At 45.0% G+C, this 19,236-nt stretch overlaps 1 protein-coding gene across 1 annotated transcript in view; it reads left to right on the forward strand.

The window, feature by feature from the left end:
• The window catches only part of USP8 (ubiquitin specific peptidase 8), a 627,337-nt gene extending 608,713 nt beyond the window's left edge, over positions 1-18,624 (forward strand). The window contains exons 18-19 of the mRNA XM_078684757.1: positions 15,932-16,061; positions 17,396-18,624. Of these exons, the coding sequence (XP_078540883.1) occupies positions 15,932-16,061; positions 17,396-17,581 (316 nt within the window). The 3' untranslated portion in view covers positions 17,582-18,624. The remainder of the gene's footprint in view (positions 1-15,931; positions 16,062-17,395) is intronic.
• Positions 18,625-19,236: the final 612 nt, after the last annotated feature.

Raw genomic sequence — 19,236 nt, forward strand, 5'->3', positions numbered from 1 at the left:
AAATTCTTACCATTGTAGTTTTTAAATGTAAGAACAATATTCATATAACTCGATCTAATATTTGGTACATAATATAGTATTCAAGCCATACAGTTTCACATATGTTCTTGAAACCTTACGGCATAACAATCAAGGGCCCCACATTTGGGCAAACTCATGTTATTTATGGCGACTCAGTTAGTGGTAAGCGTGCTTGAAATAATTTTAACCCTGTTAATTGCGATGGGGCGCATTCCATTGTTTAACCTCAGTGTTGCTTTACACACAGGACCAATCATAGGGAAAACTTTCTTGACCCTGCCTCAAAAGAGAGAATCCAGTCCGAACTTTGGGATGTGTCCTCTCTTAGTCGCAGACAAACAAGCATGTCTTTAAAACTCGACCTAACAGTGGGACCTTCTCAAAGTCAGCACCTAACCTGAAATAGCTCCAAATAATAAATATTGCCCCTTCTATTTTCACAGGGGTCCGTGTGCACACCGACCAGCACCCACCGTTCCCTCAGGAACTCAACAATTTAAACAGGAAAGCACAGGTGCACCACAGCATATGGTGCAATAAAGACAATTAGAAAGTCCAAATCCAATAAGTAACGAGGGTAGGTTCCTCAGTTAGATCTCTTTATTTCATCAGATAGACAAAGCACAGTATATCCGACGCGTTTCGTCCCAGTGTGGGACTTCTCAGGGCACTAAAAAGAAACTTTAAAGTACCCCCAAGGGTAAACTATGGTTTGAGAATATTACCGCGCACGAGGAAAAGAATCGTCCGACCGGATAGGTCAAGGATAATATAGGGGCCGTCCCAATGCCAATCACGAATAGTTTCAAAAGGTGAAAACATCGGCCCACAGGTATGAGGTCAAATCATGATTCCATCTGAAAGCTACACGAAGTCAGATTTCAATAAGTCCACTAAGAGTCGGGGCGTCCAGGTGCTCAGTAACGGCGAATCCCAGAAAGTATAGCACTTGACCCGCAGATATAAGGTCCAAAAGCGCTACTGTACCACTTGCTACGCATGTATTTAATTCCAATCTAACAGCTATTCGTTTCGTTTCATAAACTTTTATTCGATTATAGAAAAGTACATTTTTTTTTTAAAGAAAAGGAGAACATTTTTTTTTTTTAACTTAAATCAGAGAATAAAAACAGTATGCAGATAAGATCACAAAGATGGAGTTTCGGGATGGTAATATAGTCTCTCTAAATTGAAAATAATACAAGTTTAGTGAGAAACTTTGCGACGTGTTAATATAACTACTTTAAGAAAGGTCGCTATCAGTTTCGCTTCTTGTGGGGATTTCGGGGATTGTAAATGGGAAAGTGCTGGATACGATTGTCTAAGTCCATTGGATCGGAGAATAGGAATGATCCATGTTTTTCTTGCTGATCTGTAATATTTACAAAAAAGGACTACATGGATCGTGGATTGTGCAGAAACTCCATCGCAGGGACAGCTCATCAGATTACGGAACCAGTTCTTCGTTTCCGGAAATGAGACCAGTCGGTAAAAAAGGTCAAACCGGAGCCTTGTGATTAGGAGCTTTTCATAGTTCGATAAGAGATATGTCAAATAGGGCTGAATGAGTTTCCCTGTCTGTAGTTTACAGATTTTTTCGTTTTGTATTTTAGTGATCCCTGCTTGGTTGCGAAGTTCCCTTAGATGGCCCATACATATTTGTTTCAACTGCTTCTTCGAGATGTCTTCAATTGAGGGTGGTTCAAGGAAGTAATGCTCACAGTCAAGATCTACAAAGAATTTATAGATATAGTTCAGCCACGGAATTTTCCGCCAGTGCGCCAGGCCAAGACAGTCGGAAATAAGGGAACGGGTAATGTGACTTTCAGGATTACACCATATTCGCTGCCACAATAAGATGGGCTGGCTTCTTATGGTGTCGACTATATATTCCATCCCAAGCTCCCGATGCGAGGCTAAAATCGGGGAACTTTGGGGGAGAGATAGGATGTATTTAATAAAGTCGTTTTCGGTGACCTGGAATTGATCGATACATCCATAGCCCCAGATACCTGCTCCATAGGTGGCCACACTGTGGCATTTTGCATAGTATATAGTTAGCAATTCTGCTGGGGCTGGTTTGCCTAGTTTTCTTGAAAAAGCGGTTAGTGCTGAGGTAGCGCGGCGAAAATTAAGATTTCTAGCTTCCACTGCCTTGCGCCAGGTCATTGTGTCGTCCACTAGGATGCCCAAGTATGGGTACACAGGTGCTTTTTCTAATCTGGTGTTGTTTATAAGTATGGGCTTGGAGACTCTTGGCCTTGGGCCAATGTTCATTGTAAAAGTCTTTTTAATATTAACTTTAAGGCCAAGTGAATCCATGAAACTCACATACTTATTAAGCTGCAGCTGGAGTTGGTTAGAAGTCCGTGCCAGAATTACAGAATCGTCGGCATACAGGAGAATAGGTATCGGGCGGTGGTCTATCTGCGGGAGGTCCTGGCTCCCTTCCAGCATAGCCTGCTCGAGCCCATTTGTATATAGGTTGAACAGGAAGGGAGCCAGTACACATCCTTGCCTTACTCCTCTCGAGATTTTGAAGGGTCGTGAAAGTTCACCGCCGGTGCCAAATCGAACTCGACCTTCTGCATTGGTGTATAGTTCTCTTAGGAAGGCTAATAGAGGTGGGTCCACTCCGAGGTGTGCTAGGATCTGCCAGAGCTTAGCGTGTTGTACGCAGTCGAACGCCGCGCTTAAGTCTACATAGACCAGGAAGATGTTGCCTCCTTTAGCGCGCGTGTACTTTCCAGCCAGGAGGACTAGATTTAGGGCCTGCTCAACCGTTCCGAGCCCCTTCTGGAAACCATATTGCAGGTCGGTGATGATGTTATTCTCCCGGGCCCAAGATTGTAGTCGGTCCAGGAGTATTCGGCCTGCAATCTTGCCAGTGGAGTCCAGAAGGGAGATCGGCCTGTAGCACGCGGGGTCATTTCGGTCCCCTTTCTTGAAAATAGGCAGTAGTGTTGATGTTGACCATGAGGGGAAGAGACCGATTGAAACTACTGCAGCCATGACCCGTGTAATTATTTTCGACCAATAGTCGACGTCATATAGAGACAGGTCCATGGGGACCCCATCTGGACCAGGGGCCTTGCCTGTTTTTGAAGCCTTAATTGCCTTCCTAACCTCATTTAGACTAAAACGTAGGTTGATTGGATAGATGTTTCTCTTAACCGGATCGGGTTCATGCATATGGGTTGTTGGTACGACATCTGATGCTATTTCAAAGATTTTTGAAAAATGGGAGACCCAGTCGTTCTCGGTTATTGCCACGTCGAGATGATCAAGATCGCTGATGTTGGCCAAGAATGGTGATCTTATGGTCTGCCAGAAGGCAGTACTGTCTTTCCTTAGTGCAGTCTCATGTAATCGAAGCCATAGGTCTTGCTTAATCTGTTTTTTACAGTTTTTTCGAGCAGTGTTGTACTTTTTCCTCAATTGGGAAATTTTTTGAGGATCTCTCGGTTGCTGGTGTGAGGCTTCTTTGAGAAATGTAAGGGCCTTCCGACAGGCGGTATCAAACCATCTCGTGGTGTGAAGTCTGGGCTTATTTTTTGGATTAATGAATAGCTCGTCCCTTATTACAACCTGGATGTTTTGAAAAGAGGTGACAATTAGTTCTGGGGGTGTCTCGGGGGACAAACAATTGGTTAGCCAGATGTGTGTTTTTTCGAGAATCCTTTGAGTCATCTCTTTCGGGTCGATCTTGGTCCATTTAATTGCATACCCGTTCAGCTTCTTCAACGCCAGCGACTGTTGATCGAGGGAACTAGCTTTTGTGGGGAGTATCTCGACTTGTTTCATATGTATTTCCACACTAAGTGGGTAGTGGTCGCTGATTGGATTAGACCCAATCTTGTAGTTGCTTAGTTGCCCTTTATATGAGTTTGAGGCTAAAATGTAGTCAATGGTAGACAAACATCCTCGCCCATGAAAGGTGGGTAGAAAAGCCTGTTCCGGGTTCACTAGTTCGTTTACAAAGTCAAGATCTAGAGTAAAGAGAGTTTCGTTTAATTTGTTACCACCTAGGGTGTGCACAAAGTGTGCAATGGGATTTCCAAGTTCGTTGTAAAGCCCGCAGTTCCCATTTTTGTGGTTTGGGCACAGTGCGAGATTAAAGTCTCCACCCCAGATGAAGTAGATTGTGCGATTATTGTTGATTTTTTGGAATGAAGATAAGTATGTGACTATTTCGTCTAGATGTAAGCAACATTCCAGAGGGCATGAGTTATTGTAGTAGTTTATAAGGAGATAAAGGTTTCCTTTCAATGCTGTTGACTGTGTGATTTGTATGATTTGAAAAATGGGTGTTTCCTCTAACAGTTTCACAGTAAGGGGAAGGGTATTGGAAATGTAGGTCGTGAGACCACCTTTGGGTCTGCCCATGGTACCTGATAGTGCTTGAGTGAAGAAAGTTTTGTAGCCAGCTAAATGGAGTGGTGTTGTACACCAGGTCTCTTGTAGGCACAGAATTTGGTGACTCTTTGCTGTATCCAGCCATGAGGAAGAAGTTATTTTTGTGTTTAGACCTGCAACATTCCAGTAAGCGATGGCAAATCTCAAAGTTGAGAGTTCCGTCATGGTGTGTGCTGGTCTTATCGGGTTGTTAGTAGTCGTGCTGCCTGGTGTTTGTCGTGTTTTAACACAGGAATATTCGGATGTAACTTCAATGGCTGTGACTTGCTGATGGCACGTTTTGTCCCTGAATGGTCAATCGACCATTTCGAGACAATCAAAACGGTTTCGGGTTGGGAGGCCCTGCCAACCTTCGTAGGTTTGATAGGGTCTTTCTTGCCAGTAGGGCCTCTGGTGTTCTCTAGGCCTATTTCTCGGTCCACCCCTACCTTCATAATCATATGGGTATTCCCTCTGTTTCCATGGCACTTGATACCATGGCTCTTGGTTCCAAGGTTCTTTAGGGAACTGGTGCCATGACCAAGGTGGGGGGTTGCGTTGTTGTTTAGCTGGGGGATAGAAGAAGGAGAGATGACAAGCGTCAATCCCCCCTTTTTTTTCAAGCTGAGGCCAGGCACAGATGTAGTCCACTGTTGAGGGATCTCTACATGTTACAATGATGCAGTCTCCGCGGATTGTTTTTGTAGTTTTGCCTATCCAGGCTACCCTGCGGGCTGTAGTGACCCCTCCGGATAGGTGGGATTCGAGAGGTCTATTGATGCTTAACCACTGCATGGCCTTGTTTTTAAGTGACCATGCCGTTTCAGGTGTATCATCTGTTAGCTCGGGTACACCTGTGAGAACTATTGTGTATGGGGTGGCTTCCGGTGGCAAGTGGGCAGGGCGTCTAGCTGCTACCGATTTTTTGGATGTATCTTTAGGAGTCGGTTGAGAGGGCAGTGGTTTCGAAGGAAACGTTTCAGCCCTATTTTCTGGGCAGGCTCTACTGGTGCCTGTATTTGTCGACGGACCTGGGGTATCTATCATGTCTGGGTCTACATTTACTGTTTGCTGGATGGATATAGGAGAAGGTTTCTCTCTCTGGAGTTGGGGCGCTTTGACTGCCGCCTTTGGGAGTGAAGTGCTTTGTTTGTGATTTTTCTGTGCTAGGGGCGTTGGGTTTACATGTTTCACTATTTTCTGTAAGTGTTCTTGATGTTGTTTTTTAGGTGGCTCTAGGGCATTCCGCTGACCCTTTGTTTCTATACGGGTGTTTGTATCTAGAAGGGTCGCCGAGATTATGGATAACTGAGCTTCAAGATTCCTAATGCTGAGTTGGATAGGCTTTAGGTATTGGTATAATAGATCTTTCGTTGTGGTAAGGACTTGCAAGGTAATTCTGCAAGTTTTGCATTGGTTTTCGAGATGGTCGGTTGAAATTGCCTTGTGTGGTTGATCGGTTACTGGGAGAAGTAGTATGCTATGTGACGTAGTGAGATTTGAATGAGTTATCAGGTGTTCTGAGCTCGAGATATTAGTTCCTAATTCTTCAGTGATTTGTGGATGTGTATTTGGGATTGCTCCTTCCCTTTCATCTTGTTGGAGCGAGTTTTCATTTAGCTGGGCGGCCCCCTGAGTATGGCAACCGGCTAGGTCAGGAGTGGTTTCCAGGTCGTCAAATGTTATGGAGAGATCTGACTCAGACTGTGTGACGGAGAGATTTACTACCGACGGTACTGTGTTTGAATCTGGTGCTAATAAAGTCATTGGAAGAGAACAGTTCTGTGTGCTGAGATGAATGGGAGAAGTAGCGTTTGCTATAGCACCCAGAGAGGAACGCTTCGCATTAGCGCTCATGAGATCTAGTGATACTCTCTTTTCCATTAGGGCTATACTCTGGTTTATTGTCTCATGGACCCGCGAAATGAATAGGTCGATTGGACCTGTTACTTGTGCTACCTCCTGTGCGTGTTTGGATTTTGGCTTAGTGGTGCTCCTTGTTTTTGGTGGCATGATGTTACCTGGTTTCGGGTTCAATGATGGAAAAGAGATAGCCCGGTCCGGTCTCTATCGGGCACTAACGGGCAACAACGGGCCCGCCCTTGGCCCGGGCTTCGCCCGGGCTGCGACCCGCGCGCGTCCCGCGTTGCGTAAGGCGATCTTTCTTTTATAGCTGTGAGGTTGAGGGGGGCGTGGCACTGGGAGGGGGCGCGGCTCCCTCGGGAAGAGGACCAGCTGTTGATGTTGCTTGCTGGTCCTCGCAGTCCCGGGGCCGCACCTCTCACCTCCTCTGCGGCCTCACTCTCGCGCTGCTCCTAGCGTCGGTGGAATGTCCTGGAAAGCGGCAGGTATGGAAATGAGCTGCTCCTGCAGCAAGTAACAGAGTTCTGGGCACCAGGAAACTTGAAACCTCTTTGCGAGCGGCTCCCGCGAAGCGGGGGCCGCGAGAGGTTATGGACGATGCAGGGGGCGTGGCACTGGGAGGGGGCGAGGCTCCCTCGGGAAGAGGACCAGCTGTTGATGTTGCTTGCTGGTCCTCGCAGTCCCGGGGCCGCACCTCTCACCTCCTCTGCGGCCTCACTCTCGCGCTGCTCCTAGCGTCGGTGGAATGTCCTGGAAAGCGGCAGGTATGGAAATGAGCTGCTCCTGCAGCAAGTAACAGAGTTCTGGGCACCAGGAAACTTGAAACCTCTTTGCGAGCGGCTCCCGCGAAGCGGGGGCCGCGAGAGGTTATGGACGATGCAGGGGGCGTGGCACTGGGAGGGGGCGCGGCTCCCTCGGGAAGAGGACCAGCTGTTGATGTTGCTTGCTGGTCCTCGCAGTCCCGGGGCCGCACCTCTCACCTCCTCTGCGGCCTCACTCTCGCGCTGCTCCTAGCGTCGGTGGAATGTCCTGGAAAGCGGCAGGTATGGAAATGAGCTGCTCCTGCAGCAAGTAACAGAGTTCTGGGCACCAGGAAACTTGAAACCTCTTTGCGAGCGGCTCCCGCGAAGCGGGGGCCGCGAGAGGTTATGGACGATGCAGGGGGCGTGGCACTGGGAGGGGGCGCGGCTCCCTCGGGAAGAGGACCAGCTGTTGATGTTGCTTGCTGGTCCTCGCAGTCCCGGGGCCGCACCTCTCACCTCCTCTGCGGCCTCACTCTCGCGCTGCTCCTAGCGTCGGTGGAATGTCCTGGAAAGCGGCAGGTATGGAAATGAGCTGCTCCTGCAGCAAGTAACAGAGTTCTGGGCACCAGGAAACTTGAAACCTCTTTGCGAGCGGCTCCCGCGAAGCGGGGGCCGCGAGAGGTTATGGACGATGCAGGGGGCGTGGCACTGGGAGGGGGCGCGGCTCCCTCGGGAAGAGGACCAGCTGTTGATGTTGCTTGCTGGTCCTCGCAGTCCCGGGCCGCACCTCTCACCTCCTCTGCGGCCTCACTCTCGCGCTGCTCCTAGCGTCGGTGGAATGTCCTGGAAAGCGGCAGGTATGGAAATAAGCTGCTCCTGCAGCAAGTAACAGAGTTCTGGGCACCAGGAAACTTGAAACCTCTTTGCGAGCGGCTCCCGCGAAGCGGGGGCCGCGAGAGGTTATGGACGATGCAGGGGGCGTGGCACTGGGAGAGGGCGCGGCTCCCTCGGGAAGAGGACCAGCTGTTGATGTTGCTTGCTGGTCCTCGCAGTCCCGGGGCCGCACCTCTCACCTCCTCTGCGGCCTCACTCTCGCGCTGCTCCTAGCGTCGGTGGAATGTCCTGGAAAGCGGCAGGTATGGAAATGAGCTGCTCCTGCAGCAAGTAACAGAGTTCTGGGCACCAGGAAACTTGAAACCTCTTTGCGAGCTATTCAATTAGTGGGTACATTTCATCAGCACGCAGTTACTCGGACCAAGCCTGTTACAGCTATGGTGCCAAGATCGCAGTCTGATAATCACAATCGGCGACAAAACATCCAGACTCGCCGTGGCAATGGAAATTGAAGCGTAGCAAGTGGATCTGCGGGTCGAGTGCTATACTTTCTGGGATTCGCCGTTCCTGAGCACCTGGACGGCCCGACTCTTAGTGGACTTATTGAAATCTGACTTTGTGTAGCCTTCAGACGGAATCATGCTTTGACCTCATACCTGTGGGCCGGTGTCTTCGCCCTTTGAAACTATTCGTGATTGGCATTGGGAAGGCCCCTATATTATCCTTGACCTATCCAGTCAGACAATTATTTTCCTCGTGCGCAGTAATATTCTCAAACCATCGTTTACCCTTGGGTTACTTTAAAGTTTCTTTTTAGCGCCCTGAAAAAGTCCCACACTGGGACGAAACGCGTCGGCTGTACTGTGCTTTGTCTATCTGATGAAGTAAAGAGATCTAACTGAGGAACCTCTTCCCTCTTTACTTATTGGATTTGGACTTTATACTTGTCTTTATTGAACCATATGCTGTGGTGCACCTGTGCTTTCGTGTTTAAACAGTTTTCTTTATAAAACAAGGGAAACCAAACAGTTTGCTGAGGACCGTGGGTATCAAAGCTATTATACAGAAACAAAGGTCCTTAGCTTATGTAAGATCAGGAAGAGAATGAAATATAGGCCATAGTAGGTAACTATATTTGACCACTGTCCAGCCGGACAGGGTTTTTATTTTTCAATCAATGTAAACAAGATAGAACAAAGTGATTGTAAGGCACAGTCCTGTACCATACTGGAGGGAAAAAACAAAACATAAAGGGGAGTTACAGGCAAAACACGAGCATTGTTGGCCACTTTTAAATCAGTGTCAAATTAAAGTATTGCCAAAAAAGTGCTAAACACAACAAGATTACAAATAATAGTAGGGTTGTGAAAACACTGTAACAAGTCGACGTTTCGATCCCTTATGCTCTATATTAGTGGGACCATCATCAGGACTGACAATAACATTTGCCTGCCTGGCACAATTTTGATACAACCGCCCTGTCTCCTGGGCTGTGCCCCCATGTAAAAAGGGGTGGGAGGGATTGTGCAACAACCCGCCTGAATTGGGCGAGTGCGTCTTCTACCGGCTTGGAGCTGTTCCGGACAGCGTTGAATGAACCGTTGGGCCGATTAAAATTCTGTATGCGGTAGCTCATGGGATTAGGATTGTCCGCTTGGCATCAATCTGCACTGAAGGGAGCAATGTCCTACATGTACACTGCCAGGTCAACCCTCCAGGCTCAACTCTGATACAGTAAGGCTTGGCCGTAATTGTTTTGTATGTGCCCCTGAGACATAGTATTTTTTGCAGCTATTGAGGAGGTATTTTTAATTGAGACTTGAAATGATTGTTTTTTTTTTAATTGCCAGCTCTCATGGTACTACAAACATGGGTAAGCTAACGTTGGACCTTTCCAACCCAAATAAAGCTAAGAACTCTACCCTGGCTGGTTTTATTGAGTGGGATTGGGAGCCATAGACAAAAGCACACGGCTAGAAGAAAGGGCTCTCTCCCTTATATTAGACAGCTGTGGATAGCCCTTTTTCTCTGGCCCTATTGATCTGCTTGCTCTAGCAGGAGAGGTTTAAAGTTGTTGCTCAGAACCTACCCTTACTAATAGCATAAATTCTCCAAACTGTTTCTACCAATGGTACCTACCCTGCTGCTAGATCACCTCATGCAAAATATAAAAAATTTGTGAAACAGTCAAAATGGGTGGACATTGTTACGGATAAATTTGCGATACAACCCCTTGATCCTCTCCTGACGGACAACGATGCTAACAAAAATCTTATCTCGATGTGTAACGCATTTAAATCTATTTTGTGTGACTGCTTCTGCCTGTTATTCCAGTAATTGGAGGCCATCAAAAGCAGATTGAAAGAGTTGTTAGGGGCATATGCCAGCGGCATTTTGCAAGGATGTTCCTAATATAATCACCACTACCACCTCAACATAGACTCTCCCTTCAATTTCTAAAGACACTACCCTACGGATCTTTGCCAATCACAACCCAACTCAGTAACCCGAGCCTCACTGTGATCCCAGCCCTCCCAAGCAACATGCATGCTGATATACTCCAGCATGTCAGCCCTGGGCAGACTTAAGGGCTTCAGGGTGAAATTTCGACAAGCAGTCTACCACCAGCTGCATGCCCTTTTGTTGTTTTTTGGGACAACAGTCCCTAGACTGCCACCTCGGGTGACCGAGAGTACTGAACAATTAACAAACAAGGTCTTGCATTGGCTACACCCTAATATCCATTGTAAAGTCCAACTGCTTTCAGATATATTGTTTGTTCGGCAAGTGGGTTGAGTGGGAACCATGAAAAAGTAATATGTGGGGGACCTTATTATTGTCAATTTTGCTAACCCATTTCACTGCAGGGGAACTGATTCAGTCATCCTACTCGAGCCTTCACAGACAAAGTGGAGTTAAGTTACCTCCATTAGGTTATTTAAGAGGGCCGGATTCTTAACAGAGCTGTCCATTCCTGTGCTGTCCCATGTTGTGCCCTTTCCTGTGCTTGCCAAAAATCGCTTTTCCGTTCTGGCTCGGGAGTGCAGCAACTCCACTTACCATTCTGAATTCTCCATTTGTGTTTCCACCACTCATAAGGTGAATTTGAGGCCTTTTGACTCGGATGTGGTTGGCAGGATGTGTTGTTGCCCCTTAGCTAATCTGCAACCTACTACCCTACCAAAGATGTTAAGTAGCTGAGTTGGAATATTGCAGGGCTTGCTGCTATACGTCGATTGAAGAATTGGTTGGGATTTATTAGCTCTTCTGATATTTTTATGCTTCAGAAGACATGGACTATAAGCGACATATTCTGTGATGTCTTTACTTGCTTTTAAGCCCTTCTATGCCTTCTGAGGCTAAGAGGGCTCACACAGGATTAACTGTCTGGTTTAAAACTACTCTTGACTGTACAGTATTGCCTGTCCCTATAAATAATGGGCTGGCTACACCCAGCATTTCATTTAACTTGGTCTAAAGCCTTCAGTGTTTTCTTAATGATAACTTTTTTACCAATGATCATCCTAATTTTGTATCCCTTTCTGAATGTATTGGTGAATTAGAGCATAGCCCTAATAATAGGATATTGACATGAACATTATTCTTGGGGGAGGGTGTGGGATGCGTTCAATGCAAAACATGGTACCTGGGACGTATCAGTAGAGGACAAATATTTAAGGTACATCCCGTAGATGGTTCTGTTTGTCCTACTGACTGCAGAGGAAAGATGTTATATCTCTACCTGCTCAAGTTTGACCTCTGTAATGTTTTCAAACTGGTTGTGCTTAGATGCCTCTTGATGGATATTTTTACCGGGGAGCGCATACATCAACAATTGATTATATATTTTCCTCCAGGGATTGTTTAAAATCACAATGTGGATGGGACTGTATGCCCTAGTATTTATAGTGATCATAACCCACCATTACTGGGGAAGTCTAAATCCCGGGCTATTGGTGTAGGGGGTACTCGTGCTCATTCGGGGGTCAATGGCCGTAGCATGGAGGAAGACAATTTGAGAGAAATTCAGCTCAAGTTTTGTGTGCATCATCTGGACTTGCTGACTAACTTTTTCAAATGTATATGTATCAATAGGGGTTGGCACTGTAATCCCACTAGAACTTGGGCAAGGAATCTATTCAACAGAGAAGTTGGCCACCTGTGGGAATAGATAGAAGCCTAACTATACTAGTGACTTAATAAGTGGGGAGAGGAGTTGGCCTAACTGCTAGGGAGGTCGACCTCAAATCTGGGGAACTGGGTTTGAGTCTGTACAATGATGCTATACATCCTGTGATTCTGGGCAAATCACTTAATCTCCCTTTGCCTAACCAAAACAAGCATTTGCAATGCAATAGGTCTTGCATTAACGTGGATTTGAGCTATTGGTCTTGTAAATGACATTGACTTTTATTTATGTTTTGGTTTTTAAAACATTGTCATTTACAATGCCAATAGGTCAAACTCGCGTAAATGCGATACCTATTGCATTGCAAATGCTTGTTTTAGGACTTGTCCCCTGGTACACACATAGGCAATTCAAACACAGAGGCTGGCTGGATGGCTCAGCGAGATGAACGCTTCTCATTTAAATTTTCAGATTACTAGATGAAATCTCAGCAAGGGCGCTTAGCCTGTTATCGTTCCGAGGCTCTAATACTGAGGACTATTAAGGTTGCTAATATTAGTACCAGTTACAGCGCTTAGAAACGGCAATACAGAATCCAGCGCAATTATATGAATAAAGACTCCAATCCATGCACTCATTCTAATCCACTCATGTGCAAACACAACTTGTAGTTCCTAAATTCCTGCATGTGTTTTACGGCCCTCGAAGGCCACTGGAGACTGACAGCTCGTTCGGCCTCACTGGCGATGATCCCCCCCAGCCTCCGAGGAAGACACTCTCACTTTCCATGGTCTCTAACCTGTGAGACATCTTTCCAAGCCCTAAGGCGGCCGCACTCAGTGCCTCGCCGTGTGGGTGCAGACCTGTCCTCCCATCACTAGCTGTCAAAGCTCAGCATTTCTCATCAGGATCCTGAAATCCACCGGCTGATGAGGCGCTGGTCGTAACGGGCGAGGCTCTGTTGAGAAGTGCCTTTACTCTGAAATAAGAAATTGCAAAACAAGGTTTGTGTGGCAGAAAATGCCCCCGGAATCCCGCCGCGGCTGCCCCGGAAGTCAGGCAAGGTCGCCTGTGACGGGGGCGGGCCGCGTCCGGACCGGAAAAGGAGGCAGGCAGAGTGAATGCGTTTCGCGGCCCGGGGCTCCTGTGAGCGGTGGAGAGCCCCGGGGCTGCCAGCAGGAGTCTGCGCAAGTGTTGCGGGGCTCCCTTGACCAAGAGGGAGCCCTGGGAAAGGAGCTGGCAAGAGCCGCAGCGTGAACTCTGCGGAGGGGGCACGAGGCACATCCCCGGGCCTGTCCCTGCCGCGTGCTGAGAGTGGAGCCCCCCGAGATTGGCCCGGTAAATTTAAAAGGGGGCTGGGGGGGGGGGGGGGCTCCGTACATGCTGTTGCCCTGGTCGACCATGGCCCGGGAGGATCACGATGAAGCGCGCATTGCAAGGGAATTGTGGCCTAACCGAAAGCGAAAGTGCGCCCACACAGCAAGCAGACAGCAGCCAAAGCGCGCTCACAAGGACAAATCCGAGGCAGAAAAAGCGCGTGGCCTAGTCGTGTCTCACATTCCCAGAAGTCAGTAACATTAGTTGTCGAGCTTGGACCCCATGCTTTTTCCAGCTCGACCTAAAAATGAATGTGTCCTAGTGTAACGTAACTGGTGCTATGTAAAGCGCTCTGATACCTGACTCGGGTCAAGTATAAAACTCTGCAAACAAAAAAAAAATGTCTCTGGTCTAGACTTACAAAATATTATTTATTTTCCTTTTAACACAGCGAGTCCCCAAACAGCTTAGCAGGAGTACATAAAACAGTGTAATACATATAACAAATCACATATCTATTCACAATACAAAATATAAACCATTACAGTGTAGCATAGCACACATATATTCAGTGTCCCTATACCAATAGGATCTATCTCTCTTCCAAGTTTTTTATATCCACAAATATACCGCTGCGACTTCTAAATATCAAAGGCAATCTATTTTAGAGGTAGTCCTTTGTGGTGACATCCATGAGGGAACGTCCTATCCTCCTATTTTTTTTTTACTAAAATCTGCTGTCTTAGTCAATGATGGTATGGAACTAGTGGTGCCAACCCTTTCCCTTGTTATTGAGTTTTCTCTCGACGAGTAGCTGAAGCTACTTAAGCCTGCCCTGATGGTTGCCAATAAATCTATACAAGTTGGAGGTGGATCTATAGACACCCTTCATCACTAACTATGCCAATTTGTCCTGCAAGAATGGCATACCTGCGTCCTGGCTCACAGCCATCATCATCTCTGTTTTAAAAAATAAAGGAAATCGCACATCCCCTAGTTATTATAGGCCGAGCTCCCTCCTGGATTCCTCTGTGAAAGTCATTGTGGGTTACTGATAAACGTATAATTTATGTTGTGCTGTGTGGATTTAGAGCTGGACTGGACACGCTGGAGCAGTGCCTTCATTTGCATCGTTTAATAAGTGCACAATAGCCAAAAGCTGGCCTGTTTATTTACCCTTTAAGGACCTCTCGTGCCTTTGACAGTGTGGGTCAGATCCAAATAATGTTAGAGTTATTGGGGGTTGAAAGCAGTTTGGTGGCTTTTTTACGAACCTTCCACTTAAATCTTAAAGCCCTGTGATATTCGGGCCTAGCAGCGAAATCACAGAGTATTTTGGTTTGAGATGAGGAGTCCGGCAGGGATGTATCTTATTTTTATCATATATTAAAGGGCTAGACTAAACCTTAAGCATTAGGGGCAGGGATATATCAATTGTAAAGTCCAACCCATATGCACATGATGACATTTTAATGTCTAAAACATCCAGTGGGCTCCCAACACTTTTAGATGCCTTTGTTTGTTTTTATAGATGGTTTGAGCCTGGCCACTAATTTAACTAAAACCTTTGTTATGGTGTGTGGTCCAAAGAATCTTAAGTCACGATGCATTGCGCTTCGGCGTACCCTTATTGTAAGAGTGCATGAATTTCCCTATTTTGGAGAGTCACGATTGACTCTCTGGGATCCTGGGTGCCCTGCCTGGCTCAGAGAAGACTGATGTTTTTAGCCTGGTTTTAAAATGTGGAATAAACCTATTGCCCCCCTCGTAGAAATGTATAAAAGAAAGTACCAACCTATTTTAACCTATGGCTCAAGATTTGGTGCTATAAGGCTGCTAAATAGAAAATTCAAGCATTTCCTTGGTGTTCCACCTAGGTCTCCAAGTATGTAGTCCATTAAGAACTGTGGGTACCCTATGTCGAGGATTGTATTAACGTGGCCCGTTTAATGTTGTGGTGTTCCATCTGGTGTAACCCGGAGGCTACTTTTATTAAAGAGATCATAATGGACTGCCTCTCATGAGGTAGGGGCCATTATATCTCATAAGTAAGATATAGTAAGTAGGTCTGTAATAAGTTAGAAAGAACCTCAGTGTTTCCAAATCCTGACAACTTATCCATTACGGACAAACACTGGGTTAATAAGCTTTATGAAGCCAGGGAAGGGGAAAGAGCGGGTTGAATTAGGAAACCTGCTAACAAAGAGTCCTTATTGACCCAAACCCTTCCAGAGCTGGAGCAGTATCTCAACATTGTGCCTATTACCTGGGACAAGGTACTCCTGGACAGATTTCGGTTTGGTTTAATTATATGTCAGCTCTCCTTTCCTTTGGACCACTTTGACCCAAAATTCATTTTTATTTGCATCTGCGATGAACATTCCTTGCAAACCATGGCATATTTTGTATTGGTGTGTAAACTGTATCATATTTATACCAAAAGCTTTTTAATTCTTACTAAGGAGTGGTCTGGTGACTAGATGCATCCTTGCATTATTATATTTACAGAGCTCCCCACACCCGAGATGTGTGTATGCATTGCAACTTTTTTAAATTCGCCCATAGACCGTCTTTGTTTTAGATTGCTATTGGAATTGGAAAATATAAACGTGTGCCTCATTTTTTTTAGATTTTCTTATGAAGGAAGATGGAAACAAAAGCTTCAAACCTTTGTTGATTTCCCACTTGAATGTCTTGACCTATCACAGTATGTAATTGGCCCAAAGAATAACCTCAAATACAACTTATTTGCAGTGTCGGTAAGTAATATTTACGAAACAATTCCTAATTCAGTAGGCATTGCTTCAACAAAATATTCAAAATCATCCGCATGCCACATTCTGCTTTAAGCGCGCTGCAGTAAGAAATGAGGAAGTAGTAGTAACCTATCAATGATTGCCTTCAGCACACTACCAGAATGTGACCAGCTCTGCCGTAGCTTTGATTGCATTAGAATTCCCAGCTGATCCATATGTCTTATGTGTATTCATGTTTCCAGTCACGAATGATCCAAATTCTTGATAACATGACTAGACGCGCTATGCATTTCAACACTTTTGGCCAAACTACAAGATCGCAGATAATAAGCATTGCTCAAGTCTTAACTACCGCCCTCACTTAAAGGGAGAAGAGAAATAGAAAAATTGTTCTCCAACATTGAATAAATGTTGCAGTCTTGTGAACCTAAAGCAGTTCTACTTGGTTGCTTCAGGGTGAAAATGTAGAATATTCTGCGCTTTCTTGAAAAATCCATGGTCTGACGTCCAACGGTCTGCACTGACTCACAAAAGTGAGATCGCGAGAGTAGCGTCAGTTGCTTTGAGTTTCCATCCACTTTAATAGGCTTCATGAAGTACATCAAGAATCGTTGAAGTATAGGACTTTTCTGATGCAGAGAAATATTCCATTATTTGTAAAGCTGCACAGTACATGTAGGGAACCTTTGTCAAACATGTTAGTCTTCAGGATTTAAAGGAAAAGAAACAAATAGTGTTCGATGTGGCAAGTGTTCTCCTGTTAAGACATCTAATTAATGAATGTGGCAGTATCTTCTTTAAATTGCTAAAAAGCTTTGATGTTTCACGTTTACAGAAAGGTGTCAGTTGGAACATGTAGAAGGTAGACATTTTATTTGACCCAGCTCTGCTGACATATTTGCATTTGATCCAATTGTGCTAAATCACCTGTTCCTTTAGAAAACATAACTCGAGCTACCTGTGCTAAAACATTGACATTTGAGACGACTATGTTAAAATGTTTCACTTGAGTCAACAGTGATAAAGGACTTGCTTCCTGATGAAGCTGAATTTGAGTTGACCACGCTCTGTATTCTGATTAAATTCAGTCCCCCGTCAGTGTGGTCTATAGTATCCCACTAGATTTTGGAAATGTCTGCCCATGTCTCTAACCCGCGTTCAACGGCATTGGACTAGTTCTGTGCAAGCTGAAAAGGCATTAAATACTAGTGAGATGTTAATGTTCACCTTCAGTCATCTTCTGCCAAAGGTGGTCAATGCCAGGATAGTAAGGTTGTGTCTGGAGAAGTATGAAGGCGCGTCAGGTGTTTATTGATGATATCTTTTGTTTCATACAGAATCATTATGGAGGGTTGGATGGTGGACACTACACCGCGTACAGCAAGAACGCCAGTAGGCATCACTGGTTCAAGTTTGATGACCATGAAGTGTCTGAAATTTCAACATCATCTGTGAAGTCTTCTGCCGCTTATATTCTCTTTTACTCGTCTGTAAAGCTACAGCCTGCTGAACTGGCCACATAAAGAAACTGACGGCCAATACCTAGCCATTTCATTCATACCAGTGGAGGAATACAAAAGAACTTAACTTTACTATACATGGTTTCAGGTGTATGGGCCATACTGGAGAAACTGTTGTTATTAGAATGGATGCCAAACAGATGCCGTAGCTTAGCTGCCCCTCTTTATTTCAAGTAGGTGACACTGATGCTGTCAAATGGGTGTCATGGTAATCCAGTACCATATTTCAGTTTAAGGTGAAAGAGCTAATATTTATCACTTCTTGTTGTAAGACACCCATTCTCCCTAAGGCAAATATTTCATTGAGTAGGCCATTTAAACTATTTCATTTCTAGAATGTTGAGCTTCTCAACTTAAAACCATAATGTAATTTGACTTACACATTCCTTCCACATACGAGGCCTTTTTACGCTAATAACCTTAATGCTTGTGTCTACTGTGAATACGCTAGAATGATGTAAACGTGTTGGAATGTATGAGTACATATTGATTGCATATTGCACTTAAAAACTGTATATAATCAGAAAAGTGTTTTCTTTTTGTAAAATACTATCCTATTTGAAACAGCGAACCCATTTAAGTCCTTTTTGAGAGAGGAGAGTGAAAGCAACTTAATGTCCATGTATTGATAACATATGCAAAGAAGCCAACAAGACTAAACCGGTCTACCCGTTGTATGTCACTTTATGTCATTGCTTCGGATAATCTGAAACTCTTAACCCCGTTTGCACTGTTACCTCATTTTCTGTGGATGCATCTGATTCAGAAATGCCATGGAATTTTTAATGTGCTTAGACCTGTTTGACTTCTAATTGTAGAACACCCCAGAAGCTGTATTTTTCTGTCTGCTATTATTTATGCACTTTCTTTTCTTCAGATTGAATTTGTGATACAGTTATCTTCATTTGTCATATTAAGGAATCTGAGAACTGGGCAGCGCACCTTTTATGTTGCTTTCTTCTCGAAGATAACAACTCATTCATATGGCATCTCAGCCTGTCGGTTATGCTGCCTTAATATTTATCAGTAAACAGAATATCAAATCATATATGCCTTTGGCTCTTTTTAAATTGTTGTGTGTGTGATATTTTCTGCCATTACAAGAGATAATACAGCGATATTTCATTAAAGTAACACAATAAGGTAAAGTTATTTCTTGCGGTGGCATAGGCAACACTTCTGTAGTTCCTCACACTGTAACTTCTTACATATTAACTTATTCCATTCGGAAGCAGGAACCATAACTGAATATAGCCTTTGTGAACAATGGATGGCCACGTAATTCAAGAACAGCAGTGATGGTAGGATGTGTTTAATTTTACTGACCTTTTAGTCCTGGTGTTCTTACAACTGTCACTGAAACTAATGACTGCAATTGGGATCTGTAGCCACTGTTTAAAGACCTTTTAGTCCTGGCGTCTTACAACTGTAACTAATGACCGCAATTGGGATCTGTAGCCGCCTTGTACAGCCAAGGCCCAAAAAAAGTCCTGAAAGTTGGTTTATTTTGTTTCATTTCTTTCATTCATAGATACAATATCTGATAGAGACATCCAGCCACAGATTCCTTACCTTTCAATTATCCTGTTGTCAGACTGGATCCAAAAGATTTTTGCGTGAGCATTACCCCTTTGTGCCAGTAGGTGGTGTCGGTCGGC

Source organism: Lissotriton helveticus, chromosome 3_2 (genome assembly GCF_964261635.1).
Source record: "Lissotriton helveticus chromosome 3_2, aLisHel1.1, whole genome shotgun sequence".
In the NCBI taxonomy this organism is placed as follows: Eukaryota; Metazoa; Chordata; class Amphibia; order Caudata; family Salamandridae; genus Lissotriton; species Lissotriton helveticus.